The 12,043-nt window shown below is 39.0% G+C and overlaps 1 protein-coding gene and 1 long non-coding RNA gene across 2 annotated transcripts; one reads left to right on the top strand and one right to left on the bottom strand.

Moving 5' to 3' along the window:
* Window positions 1-447: 447 nt before the first annotated feature.
* Window positions 448-1,267, top strand: LOC133921715 (uncharacterized). Its single transcript, XR_009910314.1, has 2 exons — window positions 448-558; window positions 847-1,267. It is a non-coding gene; the product is annotated as an uncharacterized LOC133921715 (long non-coding RNA).
* A 746-nt stretch (window positions 1,268-2,013) lies between these two features.
* LOC133921710 (wall-associated receptor kinase 2-like) lies at window positions 2,014-9,118 on the bottom strand. Its single transcript, XM_062366697.1, has 4 exons — window positions 8,077-9,118; window positions 3,852-4,373; window positions 3,508-3,660; window positions 2,014-3,421 (listed from the first exon to the last, which is right to left on the bottom strand). The coding sequence occupies exons 1-4, from the start codon at window positions 9,008-9,010 to the stop codon at window positions 2,181-2,183; spliced, it is 2,850 nt and encodes a 949-aa protein (XP_062222681.1). The 5' UTR covers window positions 9,011-9,118; the 3' UTR covers window positions 2,014-2,180.
* Between the last annotated feature and the right edge of the window lie 2,925 nt (window positions 9,119-12,043).

Genomic DNA, 12,043 nt, shown 5'->3' with positions numbered 1-12,043 from the left:
TTTGATTGGATTTCCGCTGAATTGAATCTAAGGAATAGATTTGAATTTGAGATACCTTCAAATTCAAATTTTCATTCAAAGAACCATAAAATCAAATAAACCAAAATGCATATGCTCAATTTATTGCAAGGATTAATTTAGAAATTAATTTGTTGCCCTCTGAAATATTTAGCCAAAATAATATATTTTAATATATACATACTTATATGTATATATATATATATATATATATATATATATATATATATATTCCTTGATTTTATGTTGGTTTAATAATTAGAATTTTTTAAAAAGGAGTGGATTTTGACTATTTTTCTAAATGCTAAAATGCTCGGTGTTACATCCTTAATTCTATGACCACCTTTATTTGCCTCTACAGAATACGAAGCAAAAGTACTTAGATGAGAGTGATTTTTTTATCAAATAAACTTTTATGATCCTTTCTACAGGGGTGCAAGAACAACAATTAAAGATGTCGGAGGTTTGACTGCTTTGGAAAGAAGAATGGAACTTGGAGCAATTAATAACTGATGAAGAATTGTTCATATTATTTGTGAGGTACGATTAATTAAGATGGTATTTATAAACTTGAATTGCTCATAATCCTTACTTTAACAGATTGATCCCCATGGGGATGATCTTTTCATAAAATCTAGGTAGGGGCCTCCCCTCACAACTTCCTTATAAAAATCCCTATGGGAATGATGGCCTGCAACTTCTATGGGCTCAATACCTGCCATTTTTCTTGGATGTGTCACATCAGTTTGGATTGCATCATTAACTGATTGCACTTCAATGCATTTTGCCGGGCAACATCTCACAATGTGAACGAACATGTTTGTGCAGGTGATGTTGCAAGAACAACACACGGTTGTAGGAAGCGGCTTTTTGTACCTGATAGCTTTGTATACCACCTATCTTAGCTTCTTCTGGAATGAATTCAATTTCTACACGTGAATACAAATGCCTTCAACCTTACTATGATATAACTTATCTGACCTTTGCCCTTTACGATGTTGTAAATTGTACTCTTCCACATGACGACATCGCTGGTTTGTATAACAATTATAGGTTAATATATACAGCATTCATTTATTTGGATATGATCATTGAGAAGAGTTTCTGCTGTCAAGAATGTAATAACACGTGCGAACCATGCATGCATGTCATTATCGTGCAATTTTGTATTCATTTATTTGTGACTTTGCAAGTGTATTGCATCTGGTCGAACTCTCGAAAAAACCCTTAATCTGATCCCTTGTCAGTTACCTGCGAGTTTGCAAATACTTTTGCCTGTATACGTATCACTTTGAGTGATATCCTGAGCATATACGATATGAATCAACTCGGGGAGCATATACGTAGCACAGCGCCACGACGGGCGCGGCTGAGAAGCTCCTCGCAGCGCCCGTGGCGGCGTGACCTCGGCTCCTGTTGCCTGCTGGAATCGGTACGCTCCCTGGGCAAATGGCGATCTCTATGAGTCTATGAACTGCTCGATGTAGTAACAGGCTTATACGTGCATAGCTTGGTTGCAGCGAAATGTTCTGAAGTTAATTAGGCACTGTCCCACGCGCACTCACAATATTGCAGAATTACTATGAACCTAAAACATGACAAGCTAATCTGGAATTTTCTATATGAACTTGAGCTGTGCAATCCTAAAACCTAGTACGAGTTTCTGTCAATTGGGTATATGATATCTCAGTTTGTCAGTTTGATTAGAGGCTATATGAGCGTGGCGCTATCACCGTGGAATTTTCTATATGACTAGTATGTTTTGCCTGCTACTCTGTTCCGACTGTCAATCCATTAATCATGCTAATACTTGAAAAATCCAGCAATATTCTACAAGTTAAATCTTGTAGTATCACCAGTCCGATGACTACTGGAACAACTGATTAAGCCCTTGGTTATAGTCGGTTGACAGCACAACTTTTCCTTTTCAGCACCCTAGCTTTAATACAACTAGTGATTTTCTGTCATGTAACTTATAGGCATCTTCATCACAGATAATAAAAGAATATAAGTTACATGGTGTACAATGCATTTTGTAAATACATAGGAAATGAAACGAGGGAACAACAACAACAACCAAGTCCAAAGGGAACTAAACATAGCAAATATAATTCTTCACTGATGCATCCTAGCAAGCCCTCAGCTATGTTCCACATATATAGTTAGCGTGGCAAACTGATTGAGGACGCAGATTCTTGTTCCAGACTGTAGCACCAAGAGATTCCTTGCGATGTTAAATGGGCTTCGTCGACAAGATTGATATGTTCATGGTGGTTCCTAGCATTTGGGCTTAACAAAGCCTCAATCTCTCCATCGTTTCCATGCAAATTTTGTGTTCTTCTCGGCCTCTTAGTTCTTATGAACTGCAATCTCATCTCTACTTCTTTCATAGTTGGTCTATCTCCTCCTTTGATCTTCAAGCATGCTTCTGTAAGTGAGGCAATATCATCAATATCTTCCTGGTCTGCGTCTTCCACAATGTTTGAATCTATTATTTCCTTCAAAGCTCCGTCTTGAATTCCATCAATGAAGTAATGAGACAAGCTTTGTTTTGAACCTGAACCATTGATAAAAAGCGGCTTCTTTCTTGTCAAAAGTTCGACAAGTATTACTCCAAAACTATATACATCACTCTTCTCAGTTAGTTCACCAGTTTGATAGTACTCTGGATCTAGGTAACCGAATGTTCCTTGGACAATTGTCACCACATGAGTTTCATCGAGTGACAGAGATCTTGAAGCACCAAAGTCCGAAACCTTTGTGGTGAAGCTGTCATCTAGTAGTATGTTGGAAGACTTCACGTCTCTGTGGAAAATTGGTATGGCAGCTGCAGAGTGCAGATAAGCAAGTGCTCCCGCTGCTTCTACTGCAATCCTTATGCGATCATCCCATGACAGGATACATTTTACAGTAATATCTGTGTGAAGAAGATCGTAGAGAGTACCGTTGGATATGAACTCATAAACTAACAAGGGCACCTCAGCTTCTAGACAACAACCAAAAAGTTTCACCACATTGCGATGGATGATTTGAGTCAAGATAGCAACCTCGTTGATAAACTGGTCTATTTCAGTTTGCTCCACAATTTTGGATTTTTTTATAGCCACCACACGCTGATCAGATAGAATCCCTTTATAAACTGTGCCATGCCCTCCACGACCAAGAATACGAGTAGCATCAAAGTTATTGGTTGCCTCCTCTAGTTCCTCCAAGGAGAATATCTTTGTTTTGTTTGTGACGCTTTCATCCGAGATTAGCTGCTCTAAGAGTAGGCCTTGATTTTTCTTGAAGTATGCTCTTCTAATTCTCTTTTGGATGCCTTTCTTCCACTTATTTGCAAGTACAGCTGCTCCCAATGCAATGACTATGGAACCAAGGCCACAACTGATTCCAATGGCAATGCCTTCATTAATTCAATGCTGTCATTAAATGATTTTGCATTTTGTTGAACTGTAATAACAATGAAGGACTTAGCACTATATGTGTTACCTAGAAGAAGGTTGCGTTGCTTAGCTGACATCACACATTTCCGCTTTGTTTGATCAAACACCTTTCCGTGAGAGCACGGAGTGCATTTGTACCCTCCTTCAAAATTCTGGCATGTCCCATTGCAGTAATTTGGCAGTAAGCATTCGTTGATGTCTGCATCACCATGGTCAGTTATATATTGGTGGTCATAAATAGATCATTATTCGCTGAAATACGGCATCTATAATATCTGAACACGCTGGGCAGCACCATGGCATATTGTGGAATTTTACATTATTTTCTAAGCAAATATATGCAAGTATAGCAGTGTTGGAAAGAGTGCGGATTTCAGAAGGAAACCAGACCTGTGCAGGCATCTTCGAATTCGAGGTATGGATTTCCTTGGAAGCCGTTATTACACTTGCACCGATATCCAAGAAGTATTTTTCCACGATAGACATGTACGCAATTGCTGTGGTTGCTGATGCACGCGTACGTAGCACTTCTTGTAGCTGCTTGACAAGTTAAGTTGGCAACGACCCACCTTATTGTAATTTCGTCCTCTTCAGATAAATCAAAAAGATCTTCAAAAGCTTGGTCCAGGTACATGATGCGATCTTTATATTGAGCTGTATAGACTGTTATCTGTGCGTTGTTAGAGCTTGTGTCGTTCAACATGTTACTAACAGTTAGAGAACCATCATCAAGTGACACTTTAGTCACACGATATTGTGCGTACCCACGGTCCAGAACAGTGACCTTATTTGCTGTGCAGTTGAGTCGAAAGTTACTTTTTCCGAAACAACCTGCTTCAAACCCAAAAGGGAATGGAATTGTCATGTTTCCACATGATTTCACACAGTCCTCGTTGACCTTTGTATTGTAAGCTGCTTCATGGTAGATAGAGAGAATAGTTACAACTTTATCCAATTTTTATATATACTAATTAGAAGCTCCTCCAATTAAACGCCCTCAATTAATCCTTGATTAAAAAAATAGAATTCTAACGTTAATCGGGAAATAAAAAGAGCTAGAAATTTCCACATTAGTCTAGGAAAAGGGAAAAAAAAATCTAACTTTTGACTATAGTTCGACTACTATTTTATTGGCCCAGATTACCTTATACACATCATTGATTTGCATTTGAAAAACAAACTCTATGAGAACCGAGCAATAGCTCGGTTGTTGCTTGATTGTTAGAGTATCTTGTTGATTAATTGTTAGAGTATCTAGTTGAGCTACCACCCCCGGGCTACCTGTGAGTACATCCCTAAAAGGTTTGATACACCTCTCTCTTAGGGACGTCTTATCCCCGTGATAAATTTGGATGGAAAAGTTTTAGAAAAAGTATACAATAAAATAAAAATTTAAAAGTCCACAAAAGACTCCATACCAAAAACTATTCATTTGTATATGAATATCTACTTATATATAAACTCTGGAATTTAAAAGTCCACAAAAGATTCCATGACAAAAACAATTCAAGCTATTTCTAGTTATAGTTTCTTGGATTTAAAATTACAAGAACGTGCTTCCATGTTAAGCAGAGTTCATATATAATTTTCCTCTATATATTTATATTAATAAAATCTTGATTTAATAACTCTAGAAAATATTGACTCCATTCCAAGTACAATTACATTAACGCTACATATCAAGTAGCACATGTTAAAACTTGATTTAATTCTATAAATTGTAGTTATGCGAGGAGTTAAGCTAGCTTCTCCTATAAATTTGTTTTAGTTTCAACTGAAATAGTATAACATTTTAAGATTTTGATCATTTAGACTTTATATTATAAAAAATATATGTCTAGGCCTCGCGGATGAACGGGTTGGTGACTTTATAAATTTGTTATAGTTTCAACTGAAATAGTATAACATTTTAAGATTTTGATCATTAAGACTTTATATTCTATTAAGATTTTGCACGAGCAAGAGTAGCCTTGCCCGGTTGGCAGATTTATGCAGTCACTATCAAGACTACAAGCATAACTCTCCATATTCATTTGGGCACTTTCACAGCTTGGTTGGTCCGTGATTGCAATCTCAAACACGATCGGCTCTTGGGGATCTACCCAACTCGAGTAAAGATCGATCACATTGAAATAATTTTCTTGTGATAAGTGTATGTTATGGTGCCGTTATGGAGACCAAGTTTGAACCCAAAGGCTCGCAGGCCTCGTTGCACCAGTCTAATGTCGCAACAGCCAATCCCGTGGCAGTACCCGTCCACACTCGCATTCTCTAGGACCTCTGTCATCCACACATACACTTATGCAATAACCAATGAGACCTTAGCTAATATAGAGGGACTCAGGGATGACCGAGTCCTTTCGATCAGTGCTTAAGGACATTCGGCTTACTAATTCACCATGAAAATATTTTACTTAACTGGGTTGCAGACTTAGCATGCCACTTTGAGCCAATGCCTTTTGGCATTCCTGTCAACTTGTTGCATTTGATGATTGGAAATATTAGCTCTGTATGGTGTTCATCATACTGTGACTTGCAGGATGTTACGGAGGCATGTTACTGCCATTCATTTAGGAAAGTAATGACATTGATGCGGTCCTATAATATTCAAGGGGCTGTCCAGAAGGATGGGTTACGCTTTGGACGTAAGGTTGGTCGGCCGGTGGAAAATGGACTGGTTGAGTACTTTGGCAAGGATGGGAATGAGCATCTACACTATGATATGTTCTCTAAAATATTGAAGCAATTGCATGACGAGGTGATTTATTCTTTTCATCCTTTCTTTCATTAATATAATTATGCTGCTAGATAACGTTTGTGTTGAAGCAACAGTTGACATACTTAATGAGAAGCTAAATAAGTGTTGTGCATCAAGCGGCCCCATTTCGTGCGTATTTGCTTGTTGATATTCGTCAGTGGCACCAAACATCCATCTTTTTGTGAATATTGTTCATGCCACACAAACAGTTTCAAGGCTACATTGTTGTTTCTAGAAAGTATTGATGAGCATTAGTATGCTATATATGTAAGTTTGCTGATTAATATGTACAGAGGTTATTTGGTCTTTAAAACTTGCAAAAGAAGCAAAATGTAGAGAAATCAGAGCAAATCATATGTATGAGGGCGAATATCGAAAAAGTAGCAAAATGATAAATTGACACATCGAAAAAGTGGCAAAATGATAAATTGACACCACTACATTCCAAATCCCTCCAATTTTTTTATTGGAATCCTTCCAAATTATCAACACACACAACTTGTGCTGAATTTGCTTGTTTCATACTTTGTAGTGTGTTGTCTAGAGAAATAAAGTTTTGTCAAGGTCAACGTTCAACATTTTTTACTCTGCATGCGCATCAGTCTCCTTTTGTATAAGTGTAACTAACGAGTAGTGATGTATTGTCATTGTATTCTAACTTTTAAGAAGCATCTGGGAAATATGCTTGATAAAAAAGGCCTTGTTAAAGGGTTGAGTGAAGACATGATTTTTTTTCCTGTGTTCTACAAACCTAGATTAATGGATATGCCGAGTTCCTTTTCCCCTTTTATTATCTTTGGCCTGTGCTAATAGAACTTTCTAACTCATTGCTTTTGTTGAATTAGAAGATTAAACACTACAATAATTTATGGAGCGTATTTGCAAGTAATGCAATGTATGGTGTAACAAAAATCTAACAATGGCTGTGCAATTTTAGAAACTATTGCAACGCATAGACATTGTACTAGTAGAACCCTATATCTAAATCTTACCACAATTATCAGTGTTTAACTGGCGAGCATTGCCAGCCACTACAGCCGTTGTGTTAATCTAAGGACGCTGTGAATTAGGAATTTCAGGGGCACTAGTCACATCAGATGTTACGGTCGTTGGCAGGGCCAAAACAACTCGCCAAATTGCGTCACTGACCGCTGCTCTCTGATGGCCACATGTACACATGCTCATAAGCTATCTCTTCCTTGGTCACGTCACAAGCTATCTCTTCCCTCCATGTACACATGCTCATCCTAATTTTGCTACCGCAAACCGTATTATTTGAATTGACCTTGAGACACTTATGCAAGTTTAAAGCCACATTAAATATTTGAATTGACCTTGAGACATTGAAGCTAAGGTGCAAACTTAGGGGCCAGAGGTTGCATTATTCTTGTTGAAAACTGACATTGTATCCTCCTTTTACTTAAAAAAAACAGACATTTTTTTGTCATAAACTATTTGGCCGCTGACACCCCTAATGGTCGTAGTGATGTTTACCGTACGCAAAACAACAACAGGGCGATTTCTTACTATATGAATTGCCGTATTTCCACATGATCTTGTACAGTTTCTTTGGGCTTTGGATTGTAAACTGCTTCATGGTAGACATAAAGGGGGATTAGGACTATGTCAATGGGAAAAAAAACCAACATGATTTCTTTAGGACCAGCAAAGGATCTAACGATCCACATAGCTAACAAATTTGGTAATTGGTGGGTGTTTCCAAAACATAATATGAACTGGCGTTCCCTTAAAAAAATAATATGAGCTGACAATGCAAAAAAAGGGGGATATGTTGTGCTCTAACAGAGAGGTAGTGCGTGCATGCATGTCTTCGGTACTTTGGATTGGGGTACATACCTATGCATCCATCCCGAATGTAGGGATTGCCATCTATGCGGCTGTTGCATAAGCAATGGTAGCCTTGCCCGAGCAGTAGATTTACGCAATTGCTTTCATCACTGCAAGCATAATTGTCCTTATTCACTTTGGCACTTTCACAGCTTGGCTGGTCCATGATGAGAGTCTGAAGCCACACACCTTGCAGATTGCTTGAATTTACCCAACTCGAGTAAAGATCGTTTGTATGGAAATCATAATCCTGTGACATGATAACCTTGACATTAGGGAGCACTTCATCTGGTTTTGCTACTGCCCTGTCATGGCGAACAAGTTTGAGCCAGAAGGCTTGTAGGTCCCGTTGCAACGAGATGCGGCAGCAACCATTATTCCCTTGACAGCTCTCCACATTTGTATTCTCCATGGTCTGTCTGTTGTCTGCGCAAGAACTTGTGCAAGCACCAATGAGATCGGTGGTATTATGGCTAAGCAAGTAGAGGTCAACATCGCAGCCCACAACATACAAATTGTTGTATGCATAGAGCATGACGCCCTTAATAGGGGCCTCCCATGTCCTGGTGTAGGTGTGCACCCCTGGGATCAAGGTGATGTTGAATCCGATAGCAGAAGCAACAACTTCAACTCCATCGTCGTCAACGTTATTGATCTGAGTAGTACTATTTCCCAAGAACAAAGTGGGAGGATGAGTGGTGGTGTCGCAGGTGAGCTCAAAGCCTTGCCGGAAGCAGTCGGGCCCTATCCCAAAGGGGTAGGAGATGCTGATGTTCCCACACTGGGAGGGGCAGTGAGCCAGGGAGACAGCGGAAGGGATATGCAAGAGCCCACCACCCCCTCCGGCGACTCCATGGACAGCGGCCCATGCCCGCGGCACAGTGGCCGAGAACATCACAAGAAGCATCATGCTAACTATCACGGCACTGGTGGAGGAGCGCATCCCTGTTGCTGGGGTGGTGGTGGCAGTGTGTGTCTTTAGGGAAAGCTCACTGTGTTGTATTGCAGCAACTTGCTTTGGAGTTGTGAGGTGTTGTCACTGTAGGGGTGCATATATAGGATATTGGGATGGTAGTAAAATGAACCGTAGGTATCTGTAGATATATTTAGTTGAATTTAATCAACTAACTGGTTAAATTAATTAGTTAGTTGATTAAGTTGAATTAGAGTGAATCTATGGATCACTTCACTCCTATCCCTCGTAGCATATAAAGTAGAGGTTGAAAGTCGAAATCAGATTCCATATGAAAAATTATGACTGTTTTATTGTACGGTGTATGAATTTGTCTTTGAAAATTCATAACTTTTACATACAGAGTCGGATGGAGATAAACTTTATATAAAAATTATATCTCTCGATGAGATTTACAACTTTGTAGTTGATAACTTTTATATTTGAAGCCATATAAATATCCAAATAATTATCAAAGACTTATGCAGAATAAATTACACTATAGTCATCAACTAAAACTGTGAGGTGAGATGGTAAGGAAGTTTCACACGAGAGATAAGATCATGGGTTTGACTGTCGCAAACTGCTTGAGCACGTAATTAGTTATATTCGATAAATTGACTCCCACATAAACCACAGGGTGGTCACAAGTCACAAAAGTCGTGTGAGAGAAAGTTTATTGAGTGTAATTTTTTTATAATAATAACTTTATTACTGATAGTTTCAAAACCACCAGTGTAGTGATCAGTGCTTCAGTAATCTAAGGATGATGTGAATTAAGAATTTCAGGGCACTAGTCACATCAGATGTTACGGTTGTTGACGGGGCCAAAAGGACTCGCCAAATTGTGTCGCTGACTGCTGCTCTCTGATGGCCACATGTAATTGTAGACTCAGTGCGAAGTCTTGGATGGCTAGCGACCTTCCATATCCTTGAATAGTTCTGCAAAACTCCCTGTTCTCGAAGTTAACCAGTGGCATACTAGTGTGTGGAACACGTAGTTGCACTACAAGTCTGAAACAGAAAGGTCATCTGACCCTTTATTTTGCGTATGTAGACACTTTTAAATGTGGTGTAGCATTAAAAAATGATACCCCAAAGGTCAGTTGCTTGGCAAAAATAATTCCTGTAGGGTGTTGTGTTAATAGAGAACGACAACGTGAATTAGGAATTCCAGGGCACTCGTCCCATCATATGTTGTATGGTCGTCGTTGGGGCCAAAACGACTCGCCAAATTGTGTTGCTAGACGCTGATGGATTGCTGATGGGCGGTGGCCATATGAAAATATAGATTTAGGTACTCCCTCTTACCTCGAGGAGGTAAGAAAAGCGAATAAATCTGAGTCGTTTATTCTTAAATTACGAGAAGTAATTAAAAAGGTGCTGATTATTTTAATCGGTTTAGCCGGTTCCCCTCCCATCCACGGTCCCTTTATGGTTTTGTGCCCGTTTCCCCAACGTCGGGGGCAGCAGCGGCAGCGACTTCTGTGGTTATGGCCATCTGAAATGTACCATTCAAAATTACTTGAAGACCATTTCAAAGTGAAAAGAAATGTACTTGAAAGTGATTACCGCTTTTCTATACTATACAGATCAGATCCTTACAGATCCGAAGAAATTATTATGAAAAAGACTGAAATCGACCCGGCGTATATGGTCCAGGTAAATTAGAGGTTATGGAAAAACTCACAAGTTTTTCACGACACGTCCTGTAGCAACAACGAGGACTGACTACAGTATGGGTTGGTATTTCCTACCGAGCAAGCTGGCATTGGCATCGTGCTAGTGCGTGCCTCTGATTCGTTAGAACGTACTAGAAACAGATTTAAACACAAATCTAGCTGTACCAAAGCGAAAAGGTCATTGGCCTCACGCTAGGTTGATCGAGAGGAATTGGACGCCAGACCTGTAGCGCACAGCCGCACAGGAACAACAACATGCCACTGCTCCCGGGCACGGATAGTGTCGAATTATATGGAATAGCCACATTGTTATATCTCATATTTACTTTGTAAACCTTCGATCAATCAGACAGGCAGAAAATATCCACCCATTTTCATCCCTACACAGAAGAGTTGATTTGTGGAGCCGATCGAATGTTCTCGGGAAGTCTCTCTAGTGGAACGTGGAGTCACTGCTGATTACGACCCACGAGTCTACAGGTGATGTGCGTTGAATAGGGGCCGGCCGAAGAGTCCTGTAAGTCTGGACGGCAGGGAAAGATGTGAGCTTCCGTGCGTGCGTGCAGCTTGCGTGGGGGCTTAGGGCACTCCTAATGTTAGTTTTTAATATTAACTAGTTAAATATCCGTGCCTTGTAACGAGAATTAAAATTTTTTATAAGATAATACAGATGATCGAATCATATTCTAAAATAACGTAACGAAGTCCTTGTTCTACAAAAATAAGTTTGATAGCTAAATGCCTGTGTATTGTAACAGGAATCGAAATTTTTTACGATAATACAGATGACCGAAACATATTCCAAAATAACATAACAATATTCTTGTTCTTTTTGTCTAAATAGTTATCTGCCTATATGTTGCAACGGGTGCCAAAAATTTGTGAGCTGGTATTGTCTCGTCTAGTCATCAGACTACATACTCAAGACATCCAAAACAAGCTGATACTTGCACACGCGGCCTGGTAATTTCTTCTCCCAGGAAATATGCACATTTTATAATTGACTTTTCAAAACAAATACGATAAATAATCATTGACTACAGTAGAGACAAGGTTTGTCATATTATTAGAACGTGACGCTTGAGGGAAGAAAAAGAACAAATAACAGAACACTTGATAGGCAAAAAAAATTAAACCGAAAAAAGCAAATCACCAACACACTTGAGTAATTTATATAGGACTATCTAGGTACGTAGCCGCATGATAAATAACAAAATCGCTTTCAGATAGAAATTGCAACTTGGATTTCAAATACAACTATGACTCAACTTTGAATACAAATAAATAAGTCCATATAAATATATTTATTTTCACAACTATCTCTTTCAAATCGTCTTGACCA

This window comes from Phragmites australis, chromosome 6 (genome assembly GCF_958298935.1).
Source record: "Phragmites australis chromosome 6, lpPhrAust1.1, whole genome shotgun sequence".
Taxonomy (NCBI): domain Eukaryota; kingdom Viridiplantae; phylum Streptophyta; class Magnoliopsida; order Poales; family Poaceae; genus Phragmites; species Phragmites australis.
This window is presented reverse-complemented; position numbering and strand designations above follow the sequence as displayed.